A 25818-nucleotide genomic window follows, 5' to 3' on the forward strand; every position below is an offset into this window, starting at 1 on the left:
ATGGTTATGGATCTGTAGGTGGAAGTGGTGGATATGGTAGAAGAAGGTTCTAGAAACAGCAGAAAAGGGCTGAAGTTCTTAGCAGGAGAGTAAGAGTTGTCAGGAAAGCTGCAGGCTACTTTGAGACAGTCGTCCCAAATGCTGAGAGGAACTGTAAAAACATGTCACAGAGGAACAATGATCCAGAGTCAGAAACGCGACTGCAGCTGTAACAGGAAACCCTTCTGCTCAGGGCTGCATAGCCACAGTCTGCAAAAAGTGCAGCTAGTGATTAACGACATGCAGTGTCAATTAGAAGTACACTCTCAAGGTCTTTACCTGTTGTAGTTTTGTCTTTTCTTTTTATTTCAATTACATCAGGAATGTTGTCCTGTACACTGTGACAATGGTACCAGGAATAAAAAAATTAGGGCATTTTTAACTTCGATATTTTTCTAGCTCAGTTTTTCTACATTTTTGTGCAGAAACTGTAACACAATGCAGTCTTGAGGTGTTTCCTTATGACTTAACAAGTAGAGAAGATCACTGTTAATTACTATTTTGTAGCAATTTGGCTAAAGTTAACTGTAAAGAAACACCTACTGACTTGTGGGTTAAGAGGAATCTACTCTCCCCATTTCCAAACCATGATATGAATGAGCCCTGACATGCAAAGAGAAAAGATATTTCTATGTTTGCAATGTGTGTTTTAGATAAATGGGATTGGATATTTAAATTAGCTTATTTGTGAATTTAACAGCATCCAGGTTACCCTCAAGTGAAAAAAAATCTCAAAATTAAAAAAAAAAGATTACATGGGTTGTATCTGTAAGATGGAGGAAGGTGGACATCGCAGAAAAACAGAAATCTGAATTGGAAGCTTTGAATTCAAGTTCTAGCTCCATCACTTGCTTTCCTGCACACTGACACATTTAACCACTACCATCAAAACAAGTATGGAAAAAGTGAGTTTAATCCTCCCTGTTATAAAAGAAAATAAGCTGTCCAGTACCATCGCTAACACAAAATCAAAACTGGCCTGACCACATAACACCCTCTCGCTGCCTCCACATTCCATCCTCACACCCCTACTCCCCCAGCCACATCTCAGCAGGTTCTTCCATCTCCCCTTTCCCCCAGCGTAAAGCCAGGTCCCAAATGCGATGATGGTCTAGCATATGTCCTGCTTCCATCCCAAGTTACGGTCCTGTAGAATTCCGCCCATGCTTCCCTTGTTCACAATCTCTCAGGGGCTAGAATAGCCCTCCCGACTGCCCAGCGGAACACGGCAGCGCACGCTGAGACTGCTTCCCGGCAGCCACTTCCCTCTCTTCCACTGTGAAGCAGTCCTGGGGTTTCCATCCCAAACTAGTCTCCAAGCAATTGGCTTAATCCCATATTATCTGCCTCACTGATTCTTTGAATGATGGGGCTCAGGGAAGTGTGACCCAAAGTGGTCTAACCACAGCAAACACTCAGGTTTTTGTTTCATTACAGAAGTGGGACATGGAGAATAAACACAAAACCTTTTCTAGGGAAAGTAGGATACAAATGTGAAGCCTGAGATCCTGAAGCCTCTTTATCACCATGAGGGAAACCATCTGAAAAAGAAGCCAGTTCTGATAAAGGTACAGATGAAGAGTTGTGGTGCAGTGAAGCCACAGCTGTGTCCACATTAGAAGTGACACTGGCCCTGCAGCTAAGACACCACTTGGAACACTCACGTCACACGTGCGTTTGAGTCCTGGCTTTGCTCCTGATTCCAACTTACTGTTAATTTGCATGCTGGGAGGTGACAGGTGATTGCTCAAGTGGCTGGGTCCCTACCACCCACATTAAGAAGACTTAGATCAAGTTCCTGGTTCCAAGCTTTGACCCAATCAAACCCAAATGATGCAGACATTTGGGTAATGAACCAGAAGATGTGAACTCTTTCTATCTGATCTCTCAAGGAAATACAATAAATAAAAATTTTAAAATTACCTGAACACACCACCCTCCAAACTTTAAATTTTATGAACCAGGAAAATTCCTTTATTTCGAGGTCCCCTCTGACCCACAAGATTTCTTCCCAGATCATCTCCCACTTTAGCAAACACTTGAGTTAGGCTAGTCCACATTCGGCATTTAAATGTGTGGCATACATGAGGAGAGCTGGCTCTGGGAACAAAACGGGGAGCTTAAGACTAGGGCATGCACAGACCCCTCTTCTCTTTCATCTGCCACCTATTTCCTATTTTTTCTTTTTTGACTGTTTTGTATCATCCAAAATATTTTTAAAGAACCACTGCCGGTCACAGTACTTAGGAACAACCAAAACTCACCATGAGCGGCTGGCATGACGTAGTAGATAAAGTCGCATACCATATCGATGCCAGGATTTGAGTCCCAGCTGTTCCATTTCCAATCCAGCTCCCTGCTAATGGCCTGGGAAAGCAGCAGAGTATGGCCCAAGTCCTTGGGCCCCTGCACCCATGTGGGAGCCCTGGAAGAAGCATCAGGGTCCTGGTTTTGGCTTGGCCCAGCCCGGCTGTAGCAGCTATTTGGAAAGTGAACCAGGGAATGAAATACTTTTCTCTCTGTCTCTCCCTCTGTCTTGATAACTCTGCCATTTAAATAAATAAAAAAAAAAAGTTAAAAAAAAAAACTCTTGATTCAACTCATCCTAAAATAGAATTTAAAAAAAATCAAGAGGGGGGCCGGCGCCACGGCTCACTTGGCTAATCCTCCACCTGCGGCGCCGGCACCCCAGCGTTCTAGTCCCGGTCGGGGCGCCGAATTCTGTCCCAGTTGCTCCTCTTCCAGGCCAGCTCTCTGCTGTGGCTCGGGAAGGCAGTGGAGGATGGCCCAAGTCCTTGGGCCCTGCACCCGCATGGGAGACCAGGGGGAAGCACCTGTCTCCTGGCTTCGGATCTTGGCGCAGCACACCAGCTGTAGTGGCCATTTGGGGGGTGAACCAACGGAAGGAAGACCTTTCTCTCAGTCTCTCTCTCTCTCACTAACTCTGCCTGTCAAAAAAAAAAAAAAAAAAATCTTAACTTCCGTTCAGTAACCTGGCCTGGGAATTTCTGAAGTACCCACAGCCAGAACACAGCGAGACAATCAGAAGGTTGTCCCTGTACTCATTGTGCTGCTACACGGAAAGGCAAACTGCAGGCACTCCCCCTGTTCTCGGGCCAGAGTCAGCAGTGATCACAAATGTTTACACTCCCCTGACTGACAGCCAGGAGGGAGCTTCGAGAGACAGCTCAGATCTGCTGCTCCGGGACTCAGCCTCCCTAAAATATTCTCTCCCAGCCACCTGCAGGAGACACCCCAATCTTCCATCAGAGGTTTCTTACGCCATGTAAACAGACTGCCTTCTGCCATGTGACAAGTAAATTGGATTTCTAGCAAGACGGAAATCAAGAGCTCATTCTTCTGCTTCCTGGCCTCTTCCTGTCTTCCCATGTCAACTATCTCTAGTGTTTTCCCTCTTCTCTTTCATAACAGAAAAAGGTTAGAAAGTAGGTTATTTATAGCATTAGCTCCTGAGAGCCAAAGCTATTTTCCCATTTCACTTCAATTATTGATAGTGCAGAATATTTTAGTTAAAAAAAAATGTGTTTCAAGTACTAAGGATTTGTTTTCTATCAAAGTAAACCCTGAAGCAAACAACTCCTTTTTATTTATCCATTTGCTGTCTCAATCAACACTTACTTTCTGAGGTCTCTGGACACACACTAAATTAATGCCAATGACCTGGACCAAACAAAAACAAAAACACCTTACTGGGTTTCTCATACGATTGCTCAGCTCAGTTAACCACAACAGAACAGTCACTCTGGCTTCTAGTTAGTAATCAGAAATCAGAACTGCTATTTTCATTTTACACTCTGCTCCTGTGGAATAAATTGTCATTATTTTCTCTAATGTAACTCCATAGCCTTCAGTTTTTAAAACTGAGCATATGTTACTTTTATAATATAAAAGCTACCATTATTTTTAAAAGATTGATTTATTTGAAAGGCAGAATGACAGAGAGGGAGAATCAGATAAAAGTCTTCCATCCACTGCTTTACTCCCCAAATGTTATCAACAGCTGGGCTTGGTGTGGGGGGGGGGGTGGTAGGCAGAAGCAAAACTGTCTGGAACTTTAACCCCATCTCCCATCTGGGTGGTGAGGACCCCAGTACTTGAGTTATCATTTGCTGCTCCCAAACACATTCACAGGAAGTTGGATTGGGAAGTGTAACTGGGCCTCAAGTCCAGGTATCATTTTTTTAAAAAACAAAGCAAACACTGCCTCTATTATTTCAAACCAATTATTTTATTTATCCTCATTCCTGGTGAAATATTCAATAGGAAAAAAGCACCATGTAAATCGGACTCTAAGGCTTCATTATTATAAATCTTTCTGATGTTACGTGAAGCAGACATCCCTCAGGAAGTCATGAAAACTTCTGAAACAGGGGCTGGCAATGTGGCACAGTGGGTAAAACCACACCAGCACACCATTTGATAACAACAGCTGGGTCCCAGCTGCTCTGATTCCAATCCAGCTCCCTGCTAATGCGCTACCCACATGGGAGACCAGGATGGAGTTCCAGCTGCTGCAGCCATTTTGGGAGTGAACCAGTGGATGGAAGAGCTCCCTGTCTCTCCGTCATTCTACTTTTCAAATAAATAAAATAAATCTTTAAAAAAAACTATGTCTGAAACGGGCCAGCTTTGTGGTAAGGGGGATTAAGTTGCTTCTACAACGCTGGCATTCAGTACCAACACTGTGAGTTTGAGTCCCTCTGGTCTACTTCTCATCCAGGTCCCTGCTAATGCACCTGGGAAAGCAGAAGATGGCCCAGTACCTGGGCCCCTATCACGCATGTGGGAGACTTGGGTGGAGTCCTGGGCTCCCAACATCAGCTTGGCCCAGCCCCTGATTGCAGTCATCTGAAGCGTGAGGAGCAGGCGGAGGATATCTTTCCTCTCTCTCTCTCTTCTTTTCCCTCCTTCTCTGTCACTCTGCATTTCAAATAAATAAAAATTTAAAAAAATTATTCTGAAACAGCCAATACCTGGTTTTCCAGATAAACTTAGAAGATGCAGAACAAAAATTAAATACACAGAAAATCCACAAATCCTTATTTTGTTACTAATTTTACTTTCAAAAAACTCTTAGGTGAGATATAGACAAAACTTCCATCTTTTTCTCATTCTCTACTTTTGCAATCTGATAAGGCATCTAAAAGTATCAATCTTATTTAGTGTAAGAAAATTAAAGTGCCAGTTGCCTTTATAAATAAATGTTCAATCTGCTGCTCATGTGTGGTACTCTCTGAATTCAGATTTAACCTCTGAGACCTAAAGACGCAACAATGAGCAACCAACCAGCAGAGTCGCTCTTAGCCTCCCTTTTCCTGGAAGGCTCTCATCGCTAGCCTTTCCCTAAACAACCAACTGCACTTCAGGAAATCTTTCATGAACATTTTGCTCTAAAGAAAAAAATACCAAATAAGTTAGTTACTATTAGAATATATAATTACATAGACACTTTGGACGGGAAAGTATTAAGGAAAAACTTTTCAAAGAAAAAAATTTGTAAAACTCTTGTCCAAATTAAATGGGAGTGTTCTGTTGAATTCCAAGAGCATCTTTTAAGGAGCTAAAAGCTTTATGTTGCTGTGCAAGGAAACCTGAGCAGACCCAAAAAAAAGCTCAGTCTATAATCTCATCACAAAGCAGCAAGGCCAAAAGGCAGAGGTCAGGGAACAGGGTGCAAAAGAGTTCCCACACTTGAGGGAAGACTGTATCTCATTATCTCACAGACCCTCAAAAACACTGAACTGTGTTTACTAATACATCCTGTAAGTCTCAGGCAAATGTGAATATTATGAAAGAATTTACTTTTAAGAGCAGGGAATTTAAGAAGTTCTTTTCCCTTCATTTGAAAAGCACCAATCTCTCACACAAGTCTGACTGTGCTTTAGTTGTCCTTCAGAGACTGATTTTCAGATAAAAGCTATTACCTGATCTAGACAGTACAGAAATAAATACTTAAATACTGATGTGCACACATGTCAACATCAAGACCTCTGCCTCTAATGACTTCACAAGGCATGTCTACTTTGGGGCCTATGTCCACACTAGGAAAAGCATAATTTTTACTGTTACTTAGAGATTTCACAGCAGGAAAGACTGAATGTAATTTTGTTAAAATTTCAGTAAGCAAAACCAACATTTGTGCAGGAGACTGTACAGAATTACTCTATGGCTCTCCAGTGGGCAGCTCAACCTGTGGGGACTATGGGATCCTGGGTACCAGTGAGGATTTCTTGGTAGCATTACTTAAATTCTAACCATGAATTTTGTGTTCCAGTGGAAGACAAGTGAACAAGACAGCAATAAGATCAGAAAACGAGGATTTTGGAATAACAGGTATACTGTTTAATTTGTTTCTACCAGCACCCAACCTCCTTATAGTTACTTTCATTCTCTCCCCCCGAGGCCCGCCTCCAGGGACAAGTGATAACAGTAACCCGCCTGCCAGGCCTCACTGCGGATTTTACATGCTGGGACACACCGCTTTCATGTACTTAATTAAATTCAGTTTGTAGCTTGCGCAGCCAGAGAAAAAACAAGCACTGCCCGACAGGAGTGAGAACAACCAAGTAATGGTTGTGTTTTAATAAACTGAGCCGGCGCCGTGGCTCAATAGGCTAATCCTCCACCTTGCGGCGCCGGCACACCGGGTTCTAGTCCTGGTTGGGGCGCCGGATTCTGTCCCGGTTGCCCCTCTTCCAGGCCAGCTCTCTGCTATGGCCAGGGAGTGCAGTGGAGGATGGCCCAGGTGCTTGGGCCCTGCACCCCATGGGAGACCAGGAAAAGCACCTGGCTCCTGGCTCCTGCCAGGATCAGCGCGGTGCGCCGGCTGCAGCGGCGGCCATTGGAGGGTGAACCAACGGCAAAGGAAGACCTTTCTCTCTCTGTCTCTCTCTCTCACTGTCCACTCTGCCTGTCAAAAAAAAAAAAAAAAAAAAAAAAAAATAAACTGTGAAATCAGAGTCATTGTTCTAAGGAACAGTGGCACAAGACAAACGAGGTTGAGCACAAGAGCTCATTTCCTGCAGCTGAGCCAGAATATTTTGAAACCCACACAAAAGTTTATTTATTAAGAAATAGAACTCGAGACAAGAAATGGGAAACATTTTTAAACATTCTGTTATCTTGTTACTCCAGCCATTTAAATTTCCTTAAAGGTTAGGGTTAAACTTACAATGAAGACAAATTAGTAGAGAAAATAAAACATAACACTGTGGTCCTCCAGGTGAACCAATCACAAGCTAATTCAAACTGCAAGAGGCCCCAGCTCTTCTTACCCAAGCCTCTATCTCATTCCCAGGAAATTCCAGCTGACCTGCCAGTGCCAGCTCTCATGACAGGCAGGACTTCCACTGCTCCGGCGATTACACCAGGGGCTAGGATGCCTACATTTGTCTCCCCTAGGGCAAACAATCACTCTTTGCTCTTTCAATCTATTACCAAAAAAAAAAAAAAAAAAAAAAAAAAAGAATAACATAGACATGAATGTAACATAGAGGAATAGAGGAAGAACTCTGCTGGTCTAGTAGATAGTGCCTATTTTCCCTTCAGACAGAGAAAGGAAAGGAAAGAAACTGAAGTGATAGTAGAAACAAAGAATTAGGGCCCAAGAAGCTCCCTATTTCTACTGGGGATGAAGGGGACCGAGAAAGCTGTGCGACTGTCTTCACAAGGAGGTTTTAACAACACAGAAAACTTCTGCCAAGAGACTTCTTCTTTTACAGGTTTTTACAGATGAGATAACCAAAGTAGCAACAGGAGGTGGCTTCATGAGGACTAAGGTAAAAATAAGAGTGACCTTTGAAGAAGGGATTTGGGGAAAAAAAGAGCAAAAGCCTGGTCAATGGGCAATCTGGTGCCGATCTGCATTGAGGAGTTGAGACACCAGAAACTCGCAGAACGGCTCTGCCTTCGGCCTCAGCGTGCCGCCAAACCAGAGGGTGCTTTCCTGTGTTAGACACGGCAGTGTGTTCTGTACCAGGAAGAAGGAAGAAGAGGGCAGTGAGACAGCACAGTCTTTAAAGCAGAAACCAGGATGCTCCAGGCATAGGCGGGAGAAAATCATGCAAAATAGGTGTATTTTCATCAAAAGGCCTCTGGTATTTAGAAAATAAACTACTGGAAAGCAATCTTTTAAACTGACTTCACAGTTTAAAAATCCAAAGGCCCAATCCTCTATTTAAGGATCCAGCACTTTACTCCTCACAGCAGGATTAAACTTCAAAGATTCTGCAACCTGAGGCCATCAGTGCGCCACAGTGGGTAAAGCCTCTATCTGCAGCGCCAGCATCCCATCTGTGCGCAGGTTCACGTCCCAGCTGCTCCACTTCCCAGCTGCTCCACTTCCAATCCAGCTCCCTCCAACGTGCCTGGGAAAGCAGCAGAAGATGCCCAAGTGCTTGGGTCCCTGCACCCACATTAGAGACCCAGAAGAAACTCGTGGCTCCCGGCTTCAGACTGGATCAGCTCCAGCTGTTGTGGCCATTTGGGGAGTGAACCAGCAGATGGAAGATCTCTCTGTGCCTTTCCTCTCTCTCAGTAGCTCTTCCAAATAAATAAGAAATAAAGAAATCTTAAAAAAAAAAAAAAAAAAAAAGATTCTTCAACCCTGAAAAACTAGAACCCATCTCCTTTTTTAGTGCATTCCTTAACTCTTAAAAGCCCTCAGTGAACACTGTCACGGTTTACAACTGAGAGGCATCCAGAACTCCAGATCAGTGCAGGCACTGAGAAATACCTCCTCGTAGGTTTCTTCATACGGTGAACAGAATACCTGAAAAGTCTGGAGAACAGAGAAGCAGACTACTCTGGCAGTGATATTTATTTTTTTAAAGATTTATTTTTATTTATTTGAAAGAGTTACAGAGAGAGGTAGAGACAGAGAGAGGGGTCTTCCATCTGCTGGTTCACTCCCCAGATGGCAGCAATGGCTGGAGCTGCGTCAACCCGAAGCCAGGAGCTTCTTCTGGGTCTCCCACGTGGAGGCAGGGGCCCAAGGACTTGGACCATCTTCTACTGCTTTCCCAGGCCATAGAAGAGAGCTGGATCGGAAAAGGAGCAGTGGGGACTAGAACCAGCACCCATACGGGATGCAGGCACTTCTGGCCAGGGCTTTAACCCACATGCAGTGAAGTGACATTTCTAAAAGGCTTCACGAATATGTGGAAACCATTCCCAGCTCATTAACAGCAACTGAGCAGAAGCATCAAAAAAAGGGGGCAGTGGTTCCCACCATGTATGACTGATACCCAGTTACTGTGATGATGCAAATGAGGCTGCTTCCATCCAATAACACACGAAAGGAACCAAGTGAAAATGACATCATGAGAGCTTAGACTTTGAATCTAATGTGCTTATTTTAAAATGGATATCATTTGCAGCCTTGGTATGTTTACTACTGTTAGTAATAATGACCTGTGATCCAGCTCATATATGGCAGGGCCATAAATGTGCCAACACCCAGCAGTTAAGGACAGCAGGTCTGAAGGACTCCAGGGGCAGCAGGATCTAGTGGAAAAGAGCCACTGGGAGCCAGCCCTTGGGATGGAAGCCCAGCTCGGCCTTTTCTGTCTCTCAGACTTTGGGCAACACATCACCGAACCTCAGCCTCCTCGTCCATAAAACAGAGAAGTAATGCCTTCCAGTTACTGTGAGAATTACAGATGACATTTACAAGTCACCAAGCACAATTCATCCCTGATAACTAAATGTCAGCTGTGCTCACAGCTTCAAGGTGCCAAGGAGATTTGCTGGGGTTACTTCTGACTTAATAAATGCACTCATTTAAAGGAAGCATTATTTCAAAATTAGCATTTTGAACCAGTGATCGGTAATGTACACAAGTTTATACCAGAAAAGTAAAAGATAACTCAGGAAGTCCATGTTGGTTAAAAAAAGAAAAGTCACAACAGTTAATCAAGAATACAGTCAGCAGAAGTCACGTGTTTTTGAGAGAGGACCAAGTGCCCTTTTATCTTCATGGTGTGTCACCTAAGCAGCATGGCAGACACTTCCACTCTTCCTGCCCAGAATTCTCAGTCCTTAGCTCCTAGCAGCCAGCCAGCCTTGCACTTGCGTGAAAAGCAAACAGAAATTAGTCTTGTGCTGAAAATTTTTGGATTCTCTGGGCAGGAAAACGTCACATGGCACTATCCTAAAAAGTCAAGCCTTAGGCAGCACAGAACATAATACAAAGCACAATAAAGTATAAATGGGAAAAATATAAAGAGCTAACTTTATAGAAACAAAGAGAAAGGTTCTACCTGACCATGTCCAAAGGTGATGTGCGTGCCTGTGAAGGAATTTCCTAGGATACTCCTCTAAAACTACAACTGAAGCTGCTCTTCAATACAACCACTTGATGAGGTTCCACGAACACCACTCACCAGTTATGTGCTGCTCATCACGTGGTCCTCATTCATAAACAATTAAGACATACTGTTGGCTTAAAAAATGAGGGGGGCCAGCGTGGTGGCACAGCTGGTTAAGCTGCCGCCTGTAACAGCCACATTCCATGTGGCTCTGCTTTGAGTCCGGGCTGCTCCACTTCCAATCCAGCACTCTACTGGCGTGCCTGGGAAAGCAGCAGAAAATGGCCCAAGTGCTTGGCCCCTGCACCCAGCTGGGAGACCAGAATGGAGTTCCTGGCTCCTGGATTCTGCCTGGTCCATTCCTGTCTATTGCAGCCATTTGGGAAGTGAACCAGTGGATGGGAGAATTCTCTCTCACACACACAATGTAACTCTGTCTTTCAAATAAATAATCTTCTTTAAAAAAAACATGAGGTGTGGACATCTTGCCTAGTGGTTAAGGCAGTGGTTGAAATACCTGTGTCCTGGGGCTGGCACTGTGGCACAGCAGGTTGAGCTGCCACCTCGATTACAGCATCCCACATGAGAACCACTTCAGGTCCCAGATGCTCCACTTCTGATGCAGCTCCCTGACAACATGACTGGGAATGCAGTGGAAGATGACCTGATTGCTTAGCCCCTGACACCCCTGTGATGGAGTTCCAGGCTCTTTTGTGGCCACCAGGGGGGTCAACCAGTGGATAGAAGATCACTCTCTCTGTCTCTCTCTCCTATAACTCTGCCTTTCAAATAAACATATTTTTAAAAAGTAAAAAAAGGGGCCGGTGCCGTGGCTCACTTGGTTAATCCTCCACCTGCAGCACCGGTATCCCATATGGGCACTGGGTTCTAGTCCCGGTTGTTCCACTTCCAGTCCAGCTCTCTGCTATGGCCTGGAAGGGCAGTGGAGGATGGCCCAGGTGCTTGGGCCCTACACCCGCATGGGAGACCAGGAGGAAGCACCTGGCTCCTGGCTTCAGATCAGCATAGCTCCAGCCGTAGCGGCCATTTGGGGGGTGAACCAACAGAAGGAAGACTTTTCTCTGTCTCTCTCTCTCTCACGGTCTAACTCTATCTGTCAAATAAATAAATAAATAAATCTTAAAAAAAAAAAAAAAGATACCTGTGTCTCAGTCCAGTTCCAGTCCATGCGGACATTTGGGGAGTAAACCAGCAATGCGAGCTCTAGGTACCTCTCTCAAATAAGTAAATATTTTTTTTGAAAAATCAAACCCTTGCACTGGCACTGGGGCGTAGCAGGTTATAGCCCTGGCCTACAGTGCCAAAATCTCATTTGGGCACCAGTTCAAGTCCCGGCTGCTCTCTTCCAATCCAGCTCTCTGCTATGGCCTGGGAAAACAGTGGAAGATGGCCCAAGTCCTTGGGTCCCTGTACCCGTGTGGGAGACCAGAAGAAGCTCCTGGCTCCTGGCTCCCAATTAGCTCAGCTCTGGCCACTGCTGTCATTTGGGGAGTGAACCAGCAGATGGAAGACCTCTCTTTCTAACTCTTTAAAAAAAAATAAATAAAACAAATCTTTTAAAAAAAAAAAAAAGAATGGTATCTGCATGCTGGTTTGCACATAGCTGGTAAAAAGGGTTAGTCATAACTTATTTCAAGAGGAGAGGAAAAGGGTAATATTTGTTTTTTAAAGATTCATTTATTGGGGCCAGCACTGTGGTACAGTAGACTAAGCCTACACCTGGCTTCTGGCTTTAACTTGTCCCAGTTCCAGCCACTGTGGCTATTTGGGGAGTCAGCTACTGGGGTTCTTGCTGTCTTTTTCTTTCTGTCTGTCTGCCTCTTAAAACAGACAATAAACCAGACAATCAATAAACAAAATGTATCTCATATAAGCAGAGAGTAGGGGGCTGGCACTGTGGCATAGTAAGTTAAGTCTCTGCCTACAGTGCTAACATCCCATATAGACACCGGTTCCTATCCCAGCTGCTCTTCTTCTGATCCAGTTCTCTGCTTTGGCCTGGGAAAGCAGTCAAAGATGGCCCAAGTCCTTGGCCCCTGCACCCACATAGGAGACGTGGAAGAAGCTCCTGGCTCCTGGCTCCTGGCTCCTGGCTCCAGGCTCCAGGCTCCAGATTGGCCCAGCACTGGCTACTGTAGCCATTTGGGGAGTGAAATCTCTCTTCCTAATTCTAGCTCTCAAATAAATAAATAAAATCTTTAAAAAAAAAAAAGCTCTCAATTTAGGGCTTAAAAAACCCACATATGAATCAAATATGCCAACTTTTATTGCTAGCATGAAAAGGAAAAGTTTTACTTCTGTCCAGATCAAATCATTTCATTCCTTTATTCAAACAATCTGTTTGAGTCCCTATTTTGTGCCAGGCACTATTTCAGTCACTGGGTGTATACTGGTAAACAAGAAAGACAATGGTACTACTCTCTAGGAGCCAACAATATAATGGAGACGACTAACATTAAAAAGTAAACAAGTGATTTAAAATATATTGCCAAGTACTAGTAGGTGTTATAAGGGAAACAAAGTGGGGTGACTAACAAGTGACAGACAAAAGTGGGGAGGGAGTGGAGGATAACCAAAGAGGCCACTCTGGGGAGGTGGCACTTGTGCAGAGACTGGACAAGGAGAGAACTCATTCCTGCAACAACTAAGGGCTATACCGTCCAACAGGGCTGCCCTATTGACACATGGCCCCTGAACACATGAAATGTGCCTTGTCTAAACTGATACAAGTTATACCTGTAAAATGCACAGGAGATTTTTCAAGATTTAGTAAGAAAAAAGAACGTAAAAAAATTCATTAATGGGCTAGCACTGTGGCATAGGGGGCTAAGCCTCCACCTGGGTGCTGGCATCCCACGTAGGTGCCAGTTCCTGTTCCAGCTGCTCCTCTTCTGATCCAGCTCTCTGCTGTGGCCTGGGAAAGCAGTAAAAGACAGGCAAAGTGCTTGGGCCCCTGCACCCACATGGGAGACCAGGAAGAAGCTCCTGGCTCCTGGCTTTGGATCAGCACAGCTCTGGCAGTGGTAGCTATTTGGGGAGTGAACTAGTGGATAGGAGACCTTTCTCTCTGCCTCCTCCTCTCTATCTGTAACCCTACCTCTCAAATAAACAAAATCTTTTTAAAAATTCATCGGTTTTGATTATATGTTGAAATATTCCAAACATGTTGGGTTAAATAAAACGCATCACTAAAATCAGTATCATCCATTTCCTTTTATCTTGTAATGTAGTTGCTGGAAAATTTTTAAATTCCAGATGTGTCCTACAGTATATTTCTGATGGATAATGCCAGCCCTTGGGAAGAGGACTGCAAGGAAAGAACTGAAGCTAACAGGCTGTGACACAAGAAGGACCTGCAAGAAAATCCATACAGCTGGAGAGGACGGACCACTCAGAACGTTGGAAAGGGAAGCAGAAACCACCACGAAGAGCTTTGCAAAGCGGGGTAAAAGGCTTGAACCTTAATCTAACACAAAGGAAGCCACCAGACTACTTCAAGTAGAAAAAAATTATGTGAATGCCTTCCTGACTATTTTGTGGAGAACTGGCAGTACCTTTCACACTATAGATAGATTTTCTAATCTAACAATAATCTGGAGATTTCAGACACGGGTCCCTGGGTCCCTAAGAGTCCATGAAGGTTATAATTTGGGGGGAGGGAGGCCATGAATCAATATTAACATTTCAGGGAGTTTATTAAAAAATGTAGCTTGCCTGTAACGTGAACTGCACAGAATAACAGATTCGTCCCCTTTGCTTGTGGCTGACATTTTGACTACTCACCCAGTCTGCCTGTGGAATATGCAGGACGTATCAGTACTCACGGCCTACGGCACTGAGAAGTCATTTCTTTTCAAGGTCAATTTAGAGGTTTTGCTTGTTTGTTTGTTTTAAACTCAAAACCAATTTCAAGTCCCAGAAGTTCATCTTACTTTTCTCCTTTCAAGACAGATGAGAACTTCGATGATGCCTACCACTTTCCCAAGGGACAGACTAGCTTCTAACCTGCCTGCCTGCGCTCACTGCCCTGCCCACTGCAACTTCATAGCAATTACACACTCCTTTTAAAAACCAAAAATGGGCACAGGACAAGAATTTATGCTAAAAATGATAAATAATAAAACCCAGTAAGAAAAGCAAAAAGATTTTTTAAAGCTCAAAGTGATAAATTATTTGCATAATAAAAGCCTTTAATTTCTAAAACAGCACTTGAAAAAGTTGTATCCCAACACTCATTTTTCATGAAGTTTTTCAAATCCCTGAGTATAATAACATCTTTATTAACATCTACTAATTAAAAAACAGAAGGAGGCACTGGCGCTGTGGCGTAGCAGGCTGAGCCTTTGCTGTGGCACTGGTTCATACCCCAGCTGCTCCTCTTCTGATCCAATTCTCTGCTCATGGCCTGGAAAAACGGTGGAAGATGACCCATGTGCTTGGGCCCCTGCACCACACGGGAGACCTGGAAGAAGCTCCTGGCTCCAGCCGTTATGGCCATTTGGAGAGTCAACCAATGGATGGAAGACTTTTTCTCTGTCTCTCTCTCTCTCTAGCTCTACCTCTCGTATAAATAAATCTTAAAAAAAAAAAAAAAAAAAAAAAAGAGGCCAGCGCCGCGGCTCAATAGGCTAATCCTCCACCTGCGGCACCGGCACCCCGGGTTCTAGTCCCGGTCGGGGCGCCGGATTCTGTCCCGGTTGCCCCTCTTCCAGGCCAGCTCTCTGCTGTGGCCCGGGAGTGCAGTGGAGGATGGCCCAAGTGCTTGAGTATTATACCTATACATTCCACCAGCTGGCACACTGGAAAACATTTTAAATTAAATATGATTCATCCAAAATGCTACTGTTAGTTATGGCTATATCAACTCCAAAAATTATGTCATCATTAAACAAAACAAAACTTAAGGATCTGGCATATAGCCTGTGTTTCCTAAAGATCCCTGCAGAAAAACTGTCCCTACCCTCCAGTAAACTGCAGGAGAGGAGAAGGTCTTCTTCCGTCTGGAGGGTCACAGAAATTAAAACAATGCACTGTGTTCCAAATTTTTTTTTTCAGATGTTTACTTTCATCTCAAGAAGTAGAAACACTAGCAAAAGGACGTGTTTGTGAATTCCAGAAGTTTGTCTAACACCTCAGTAGCAGACAGAACTCGCATCCCTACAGTCTTTTTCTTTCTGCTGGTTCCCTTTTCTTTCCCTTCTTTGTACCTTTTTATCCTCCCCACAGACACAGGCCTACCTTCTTCTGCTCTGGTCTAGTTCTCTATGCTGGTGTGTCCTGTGCTAACAAAGTACAGCCTATGTCTGAGCCTGGGGTTATCACAGGGGATTTTGTTGCATTCACTACTGGGTCCAATTTCACTGTGTTTTGAGTACACTTTTAAAAGTTTATTTTTCTTAGCCGGCGCCACGGCTCAACAGGCTAATCCTCTGCCTGCGGCGCCGGCATCCCGGGTTCTAGTCCCGGTCAGAGCGCCGGATTCTGTCCCGGTTGCCCCTCTTCCAGTCCAGCTCTCTGCTGTGGCCCAGGAGTGCAGTCGAGGATGGCCCAAGTGCTTGGGCCCTGCACCCGATTGGGAGACCAGGAGGAAGCACCTGGCTCCTGGCTTCAGATCAGCATAGTGCGCCAGCCGCAGCGGCCACTGGGGGGTGAACCAACCGCAAAAGAAAGACCTTTCTCTCTGCCTTTCTCTCACTGTCCACTCTGCCTGTCAAAAAAAAAAAAAAAAAAAAAAAGTTTATCTTTCTTCAGAGCCAGTGTTGTAGCTCAGTAAGTTAAACTACCACCTGCAAGGCCAGCATCACGTATCAGAGCACAGGTCAGTCGGAGTCCCAGCAGCTTTGCTTCTGAGCCAGCAGAAGATGGTAAGTACTTGGGCTCCTGCCACCCAAGTCAGAGACCCAGATAAAGTCCCAAGCTCCTGGTTATGACCTGGCCCCACTCGGGGTGTCACAGTCATTCAGGGAATGAACCAGCAGATGGAAGCACCCTGTGTCTATCTCCCACTTTGACACTCTACCTTTCAAATAACAAATGTTGAAAAAAAACTTTTTCTTTATTTAGCAGGCCAAGAGACACAGTACTGGTTTATTCCTTTTTTTTTTTTTTTTTTGAAGATTTATTTATTTATTTCAAAATCAGAGGCAGAGAAAGAGAAAGAGAGAGAGAGGTCTTCTATCTGCTGGTTCACTACCAAGTTGACCACAATGGATGGAACTGTGCTGATCCAAAGCCAGGAGCCTCCTCCGGGTCTCCCACGTGGGTACAGGGGCCCAAGGCCTTGGGCCATCTTCTACTGCTTTCCCAGGCCATAGCAGAGAGCTGGATCGGAAGTGGAGCAGCCAGGACTTGAACCGGCGCCATATGGGATGCTGGCACTGCAGGTGGTGGCTTTACCTGCTACGCCACAGCGCCAGCCCCTCTGGTTTACTTCATAAATGGCCAATTGGAGCTGGACTGGGCCCAAAATGAGAGATGGAAACCAGGAACCCAACTACTTGAGGAATCCCCAACTGCCACTCAGGGTCTGCACTAACTGGAAACAGGAGCAGAGCTGGACATCACACCCACACACACTGATGTAGAATCCGAGCATCCCAACTGGCACCTTAATGGATAGACCAAACACCTGCCCCTCCAGTAGATTTTTAAGTCTAGTTGTCACTCTACCACAGCAAATGGACCCCGAATCTTCTCTGCCCTTATTAGAATGCAGGCTGAATTTGTACCACTCCTTCTGCAGATCCGGTTGTGGGCCAAAGGGTTCAACCAGCTACCAACTAAGGCTCTGCCATCCGTGGTTCAGATCAAGATGTACAAGTGTATATACCTTGGCCACTGTTTTAAAAGATATCTGATGGCAGTCTTGACTATGACCTTCAGTATGGAATAGGTGCCAGCCTGAAATGCTTGCTGAATTCAAGTCCAGCTCTTCTTTTTTCTGAGTTTAAATTAAATAAATCTGGGGTACAGCGCATTAGAACAACCAGGCACTCATCGGGTCCACTGCTGGTCAAACACAGTCTGATGGGGCCTTTTATCTCTCTGCCCCGGTTACTACACTGCAGTTTTTGTTTGTTTGTTTGTTTGTTTTGACAGGCAGAGTTAGACAGTGAAAGAGAGAGACACAGAGAAGGTCTTCCCTCCATTGGTTCACCCCTCAAATGGCCGCTACGACCGGCATGCTGCGCCGATCCAAAGCCAGGAGCCAGGTGCTTCTTCCTAGTCTCCCATGCGGATGCAGGGCCCACGCACCTGGGCCATCCTCCTCTGCCCTCCTGGGCCACAGCAGAGAGCTGGACTGGAAGAGGAGCAACCGGCGTCCCAACCAGGACTAGAACCGGAGGTGCCAGTGCCGCAGGCAGAGGATTAGCCTAGTGAGCCGCGGCAAGGGCCACTACACTGCAGTTATGTCCAAGGCCTCAGCCAGAACTAGCATGCCATGATACCCTGAAAGTCTCAACTACATTTTCTATGCACCCAACAATCCAAGCTAAAAATGGCTAAAGACATCAAGGAAGACGTCTACGCAAAGGCGTGTGGCAGAGATCTCAGCCATTAGACTTTAACAGCAACTAGCAGGACTAAAATCACACTAGCACGGGAAGACTTTAAAAATAGTCTGGTCAGGGCCAGCGTTGTGGCACAGCGGGTTAAAGCTCCGGCCTAAAGCATCGGCATCCCATATGGGCGCCGGTTCTAGTCCCGGCTACTCTTCTGATCCAGCTCTCTGCTATGGCCTGGGAAAGCAGTAGAAGATGGCCCAAGTCCCTGGGCCCCTGTACCCACGTGGGAGACCAGCAAGACGCTCCTGGCTCCTGGCTTTGGATCGGCACAGCTCCGGCCGTTGCGACCATTTGGGGAGCGAACCAGCAGATGGAAGACCTCTCTCTCTGTCTCTACCTCTCTCTGTAACTCTGTCTTTCAAGTAAATTAAATAAATGTTTAAAAAAAAATTCTGGTCATCATACACTTGACAGACTTATTTGTAAACTTACATTCCTTCATTTATTAAATTCTGTGCACTATGGAAGAGTGCCTTTCCTCTTAGCGAGCTTGCGCATTTGTGTGACTTAAACGAAGACCTAATGACAGCCTTTATTTTTTCCAATGCCCCAAAGATTAACTGCTGTAAATTAAGCCATATTCCTAGAGCTACGTTTTAAAGGAAATGAGAGTCATAAAAGAAAATTTTAAATTATGTCTGCCTTCCTTTTCATCAACTAACTGCATGATTAACTTCCATCTCATATACCTCTTTTCTTTTATATCAAATAAGGAAACTAATTTTGAAAATTTCTTATCACTTACATTTAAAGGAAATTTAAACATTTGCACTTTAACTTTTAAAGGACATTTTTGTAAGCAAAGTGCATCTTGGAAATGCACTGTGAGTAGAAACACAACAGCTAAGATGGGTAGAGAGAAGACAATGGGGAAGGGGCCAGCATTGTGGTATAGCAGCTGCTACCTGCGACATGGCTTTGAGTTCCGACTGCTCCACTTCCAATCCTCCTCCCTACTAACGGCCTAGGAAAAGCAGTGGAAGATGACCCAAGAGCCTGGGCCCCTGCCACTCAGAAGGAAGACCTGGAAGAAGCTCCTGGGGGAGTGATCCAACGCATGGAAGATCTCTTTCTCTCTCTCTCTCTCTCTCCCTGCCTCTAACTCTTTGAAATAAATAAATAAATTTTAAAAACAAAGGTAACATCAACATATCACTATGCCCTGGTAAAATTATTAGGTTCTCCATTTCTAACTATATTTTCATTCATCCATTTCTAAATTACTTTAAGCTATTATGGGATCCATTTAAGTACACTAGATATCCTAACAGTCTTTTCCACTATTGTTAAAGCTGGATTTTGCTGAGAGGAGCATCTAAAAACCCATCTGAGGAACTGGCCTTTGGTCTAGCAGCTAAGACGCCAATTAAGACACCGTGTTGCATACTGGGTGGAGTCCTAGGGTCTGATTCCAGCCTCCTGTTAATGTGGACCCTGGGCAACAGCCACAATGGCTCAAGGAGTTGGGTCCCTGCCACCCACTGGCAGACCCTGACTGTGTTCCTGGTTCTGCCTTCAGACTCACCCAGCCCTGGTGCTTACAAGAATTCGGAGAGTGAACCAGCAGATAGGCGCTCTCTTTGGCTGCCTCTCTCTTCCTCAAATAGTAATAAATAAACAAACAGGGGAGACCTTTAAGATACAGCAAGCTACGCAGCAGCTTCTGAAGCCAGAATCCCACAGTAGAGACACAGATGGGATTTCTGGCTCCTGACTTTGGCTTTGGCTCAGTCCAGGCTGTTGCAGCCATTTGAGGAGTGAACCAGGAGGCAGAAGGATGGAAGATATTCTCTTTCTCTCACTCTTCATGTCATTCTATCTGACGAGTAAACAAAAAGTTAAAAAAAAAAAAAAACTATCTGAATTTAAAAATGAATAAATGATTAAAACCATCTTAAGCCTTGATAACCTGCATCTATTACTTGGCCATACAGTATGCATCCTTAATTTGACTTCAGTGCCCCACCACCTGCAGATTATGGATTGTAGGAACATGTAGGAACATGCACCGCCGCGGCTCACTAAGCTAATCCTCCACCTAGCAGCGCTGGCACACCGGGTTCTAGTCCCGGTCGGGGCGCCAGATTCTGTCCCGGTTGCCCCTCTTCCAGGCCTGCTCTCTGCTGTGGCCCGGGAAGGCAGCGGAGGTGGAGGATGGCCCAAGTGCTTGGGCCCTGCACCCCAGGGGAGACCAGGAGAAGTACCTGGCTCCTGCCTTCAGATTAGGGCAGCGCGCCAGCCGTGGCAGCCATTGGAGGGTGAACCAGCGGCAAAAAGGAAGACCTTTCTCTCTGTCTCTCTCTCTCTCATTATCCACGCTGTCAAAAAAAAAAAAAAAAAAAAAGTCTATAAAGCAATTGATAGAATTTATGCATAGAAAAAGTCCATGAAGACTTCTACAAGCAGAGTAACAACTTGTTAACAAACAATGAGTTAAAAATAGATCACTTCCAGAAAAAGCAAAATACAAACTATCATTACCTTTGAAATAAGGCTGCAAAACAGAAACAGCATTCTGAAAAATTTGCCTGAGTGCTATGGTTTGAGCATGGCCCCCAAGAAGTTCATACACTGGAAGCTTGGTCCCCTGTGTGGTGACACTGGGAGGTGGAGAAGCTTTGAAAGGTGGGGCCAGGGAGAGATCCTTAGGTCACCAGAGTGACCCACTTGCAGAAGGGATGCACACAGTTCTCACAGGATCCTGGGTAGTTCCCGTGTAAGCAAAGTGTTTAAAAAAAATAGTAATAATGGGGCTGGCACTGTGGTGTAGCAGACTGTTGCCGCCTGCAGTGCCGGCATCCCATATGGGTGCCAGTTCAAGACCCAGCTGCTCCACTTCCGATCCAGCTCTCTGCTATGGCCTGGGAAAGCAACAGAAGATGGCCCAAGTCCTTGGGGCCCCTGCACCCCCAAGGGAGACCCGGAAGAAGCTCCTGGCTTCGGATCGGTGCAGCTCTGGCCGTTGAGGCCAATTGGGGAGTGAACCATCGGATGGAAGACCTCTTTCTCTCTCTCTCTCTGCCTATCCTTCTCTCTAACTCTGACTTTCAAATAAATAAATTAAAAAAATAGTAATAATAAAAGCAAGCTTAGCTCCTGAAGTCCTCTGGCTTCCTCTACTAGGTGTGTGCTTCTGTGAGCACTCCTGCCATTGTGACGCCATCTTGCCACAAGGCCTTCACCACAGGCTGAACTGATGGGGGTCACCAGAACTTGGACGTGAATTACCCCTCAATAAACCTCTCTTCTTTGTAATATACCAAGCTTCAGGTACTCTGTTACAGCATCAGAAACTGGTCTAATACATGGGCACAAATGCATACTGACCCCAGACGTAATTCCACAGAAGCATTCAAGAAGACCGTCAAGAACATTCCCCTCAGCGTCTACACTCCTTTCTCCCTCCGGTGGTGTCCTCCTCATCTCCCCACCTCTCACATGAGGATCACCCCACTCTCACCCCAGAATGCAACCTCTGCCCTCCTCTCTTTCCTGCTACATTCACTCACCAACTTCATGGCTTTAAATCTGCGTGTACAGCCTGGACTTCTCCCTCGAGCGATGTCTTGACTATCTGACATTTCCATTTTGAAGTCTAACAAAGCTGAACTCCTCTGCAACCCGCGTCTCTATCAGCATTCCTATTTCAGGAAACAGACAGAGGAGCTTATAATTGTTCAAAATCCTGGAGTCACCTTTGGTCATGTTCTTTGAGTGCTTGCCACCACGTCAACAACACTGACATCCACACAATTCATCAGCAAGTCTTACTAGACCTACTTGCAATACTGATGCAGCCTCTGACTCCTTCCTGCCACTTCACCAAGCCTTCAACGACTCTCTCAAATACGTAGAGCCTTCCAAACGGCCTGCTCTCCCTGCACCTCAGATGTAGGCTGAGCAGCATGGCAGCCCAAAGGTCCTTTTAGATATACATCAGATCTTAGCCGGCGCCGCGGCTCACTAGGCTAATCCTCTGCCTTGTGGCGCCAGCACACCCGGGTTCTAGTCCCGGTCGGGGCGCCGGATTCTGTTCCGGTTGCCCCTCTTCCAGGCCAGCTCTCTGCTGTGGCCAGGGAGTGCAGTGGAGGATGGCCCAGGTGCTTGGGCCCTGCACCCCATGGGAGACCAGGAGAAGCACCTGGCTCCTGCCATCGGATCAGCGCGGTGCGCCGGCCGCAGCGCGCCGGCCGCGGCGGCCATTGGAGGGTGAACCAATGGCAAAGGAAGACCTTTCTCTCTGTCTCTCTCTCTCACTGTCCACTCTGCCTGTCAAAAAAAAAAAAAAAAAAAAAAAAAAAAAGGAAGAAGAAGAAGATACATCAGATCTTGTCATTACTGGGTCCAAAACCAGCCAGCTGCTTCCCATTTCAGAGTAACAGCCTTCCCACCTACCCTTTCTCTATGACCCAACCTTCTACCCTCCCCTTACCTCAGCTGCAGCCGCATCAGCCTCCTTGCTGGTGCCAAGTGCTCTCCCAGCTCAGGGTCTCTGCACCTGCTGTGTGCCCTGCCTGCAACGCTGGCCCCTCAGGGGGATCCGCTCAGTGATCTTCCCTGCCTGCTTCAGGGCTCGATTCAAGCGTCTCCTTCTCCATAAGGCCTTCTCCTAGCACGATACTTAAAATGACAGCCCCAGCATCCCACCAGGCTGCTGGCATTCCCCTGCCTTATTTTTTCTCATAGAAGTTGTTAACATCTGGCAAAATGTAGTACATTTCCAGTATCTGTTTACACTAAAATGTAAGCTCCATGATGCTCTGTTCACAGCTGCCCCAATGTCTAGAACACAGTGTACACACAGAGGCTCTCGAAACTGCTCAAGGAATGAATGATACTGATAAGTTATCAAGCAAAATGCATTATTACTTAAAAACACCAAGTATAATGAGGAGCAATATCCCAACAGCCCACACTTCCATACAGCATTGCAAAAAAGAGAAGCCAGTTTGCTTCTAAAAAATGCATCAACATTTAATTTTTTACTAATCAGCTTTGTTAAACTCATCTGCATGTGCCCAAAGAGTCCCAGTCAACAATTTTACAAAATGCTGCTTTAGCTTCTGTAGGCAAAAAGGGGAAAAAAATCTCCAGGTTTCTTCCTTTCACCTGTCACCACTGACAGTCGGCTTCCAAGTGACCCCAGCACCACACACGCTCAGGATGTGTAGGGAAGAAGGGACTCCTAGGAAAATAATACCTTCACCAAACCCAAGACCAATCTCTTTAAATCCCTCTGCACATATTTTTTCTAAGAAAAAAAAATTCTTAACATGTACATGAAATCTCAGTGGAAACAGTATGATTACATAATTACGCACACAGGAAAATCCTGGTACTCCATTATCCCTCTTTTCCAAAAACAAAACAAAACCAAAAAAACCCCACATTTTGACTAAAACTAGATATACTGCTTTTGTCGAACATATTTTGCTGCGAAGGTAACTTAAAAAAGATATTCACGTGGCTAAGACATGGATTGGTGGGTACTGTATTCTAGGGCTGAACCGTCGCATTTACTATTGTTTAGTGTTTAATACATTTTCCTCAGTCCCCAGAAAGAGAGAGCGAAAAATGCACACTGGTGCAATCAGCAGGGAATGCTGTCTCCAAAGGAAGCCGGCCTGCAAGGCGATGACCTAAGTGTTTCTGACACAGATAAAGTTCAGGCGCTAGATGTCACCTGTCTCACCCATTTAACCCTCCCGAACAGAAAAGACCCAGCTCAGACCCCACGGGGGTACGCAGACAGGCACGGAAAACGCACCGAGCCTCCCCTCGCCCTCCCGCATCCCCCGGCCCCCGCCAGCCGCACACTGCGCCATCCAGGGAGACCCCAGCCCCTGCAGGAGACCCCCGCGGCAACGCGGCGCGCAGCTCCGACCGCTCCAACTCCGGGACGCGGGCGGCAGAGCCAACAAAGCGACGAGCCGGGTCCCGAGCGTCCAAAGGTCCCCGCCAGCGGCCGCCACCCGGCCAGGTCGCCGCGATTCCAAGAGGTGACTCGACCGTCATCGCGGGACCGGGCGCCGGTCCACGGCGAAGTCCGAGCCGCCGGCCGCCCCCGCGCGCCCGCGCGCACCCAGCGGGCGGTCGAGCGCCTCCGGACGCCCCCTCCCCGGACCCGGCCGGGCCCAAACTTGGCCGCCGGGCGGCGGGTAGGGGGTCCAGGGCACCGTGGCCAGGCCCGGAGCCGCGGGTCGCCAGGCGCGCCGCAGCCGGCGACGGGCGGCCGAGGAGCCCGGCGTGGGCCATGCCCTCCGGCCGCCCGTTATTAATAGCCCCGCGCCGGGGAGGCGCGGCCGCGGAGGGCGCCGCAGCGCACCCTGCACGCGGAATACCTAACAATGTCATTAAGTCGCCGCCGAGCGAGCGAGCGAGCGAGCGAGCGCCCGTCCGGCCGCCGGGGAGCTGACTTTGTCTGCAGCCCGCACCCCGCCTCCCGCGCGGCCCCGCAGCGGCTCCCGCGCGCCTGAGGGGGACGCCCGCGCCGCCGCAGCCCCGGCCTTACCCGCCAGCTCGTCGGGCTCCAGCCCGCTGTCCGCGTCGATCCCACACAGCACGAAGTAGTGCGCGAAGCGGCAGGCGGCCGGGGAGGAGCCCGAGCCCGGGCCGGGCGCCGCGCCGCCGCCGCCGCCGCCGCTCATCCCGGCCGCGCCGCTCCCGCCGCCGCCGCCGCCGCCGAAGGCTCGCTGAGGGGCCGCCGCGCCGGCTGCGGTCTCCGCGCCCGCCCTAGGGCCGCGCCGGCGCGCCCATGGCCGCGCGGCCGCCCCTCGCCGCCGCCGCCGCCGCCGCCGCCGCCGCCTGGCCCCTGGCTCGGCGCCGGGGAGCGGCCGCAGCCCGCGCGCGCTCGTCGGGATCCCGGCGCGGAGGGGGAGGGGCGCCCGGAGCTCGGCCGAGCGCGGCCCGCGCCGCGGCAGCTGCGCTCGCGAGCCGGGAGCCGCGGCGTCTGGCGCCCGGGGTCAGCTGAGCGGCGCTCGGGCTGTGGGAGCGCGGGCCGGGCTGCGGGGGGCGGGGGAGGGCGCGCGCGCGCCGGCGCGCGGAGGGGGACCGGGGCGCGCGCGGGGGCCGGGCGCGCGCTCGCCGGGCGCCGGCAGGCTGCGCGCTCGGGTCTGGCTGCTAACGGGGGATGGTGCTCACCCTCCGTGACCAGTAATAATGAGAATAACGACATGCTGCGCGGACGGAGGTGGCCGGCCGCTGCGAAGCCGCTGCCCGAGCCGTGCGAAGCGCCGGCGCACGTGCAGAAGCCCGATCCTGTAAACCCTCGCCCTTGCGTTCCGCGAGCCCTCGCCCTCGCTCCCCAGGCCGTCGGTGACGCCGGGCGGTGAGGCAGGCAAATGCACTACAGCTGCGTGCCCGCCGCGCGCTGACGCGGCCGAACCCCCAGTGGCTGACCCTGACCCCGCCGCTGCCGGCCCGCAGGGAACCGGACTCGGGCCCGAACTCGGCTCCGCACGCCTTCCCGCCGTTCTGTTCTGGAGGAAGGCGGGCGCCGCCATCCCGGCCCCGTGCGCACGGCCCGCGCCGCTGCCCTCCTCTGCGGGGCTGAGGGTCCCCGCGGGCGGACGCGGAGAACCCGCTTATTTGGCTGTTTGCGGCTCCTCCTGGCCGTGGGCAGGGGCTTCGGCTTCCACGGGACTGGGGTCCCTGCGGCTCCGCTTCCGCCTCCCTTCTTGCGAATGCGGCCGCGGGCCGCGCACATGGCGGAGTCTGGGGGACGCCCGGGTGGGGTTCTCGGCTGCCGGCTCCCGCCGCTGGCCTGGGCCAGGCCTTCGTGGGCATTTGGGAGGTGAACCTGCCGGAATGATGATCATTCATTCTCTCGCTGGCTCGCTCAAGTAATTAAAAACATTTTAAAAGCA

The 25818-nt window shown here is 48.0% G+C and overlaps 1 protein-coding gene across 4 annotated transcripts in view; it reads right to left on the reverse strand.

The window, feature by feature from the left end:
• DENND5B (DENN domain containing 5B) overlaps positions 1-24894 on the reverse strand; it is a 207263-nt gene extending 182369 nt beyond the window's left edge. For 3 of the 4 annotated variants that reach the window (XM_070049610.2, XM_070049608.2, XM_070049609.2), the window contains exon 1: positions 24465-24746. In XM_070049610.2, coding sequence (XP_069905711.2) covers positions 24465-24600 — 136 coding nt within the window. In that variant the 5' untranslated portion in view covers positions 24601-24746. Of the gene's footprint in view, positions 1-24464 lie in introns of all 4 variants that reach the window. The other variant, XM_070049612.2, reaches the window with a different exon arrangement.
• Positions 24895-25818: the final 924 nt, after the last annotated feature.

Source organism: Oryctolagus cuniculus, chromosome 9, assembly GCF_051225735.1.
Source record: "Oryctolagus cuniculus isolate XC-2025 breed Fujian yellow rabbit chromosome 9, ASM5122573v1, whole genome shotgun sequence".
Classification (NCBI taxonomy): domain Eukaryota; kingdom Metazoa; phylum Chordata; class Mammalia; order Lagomorpha; family Leporidae; genus Oryctolagus; species Oryctolagus cuniculus.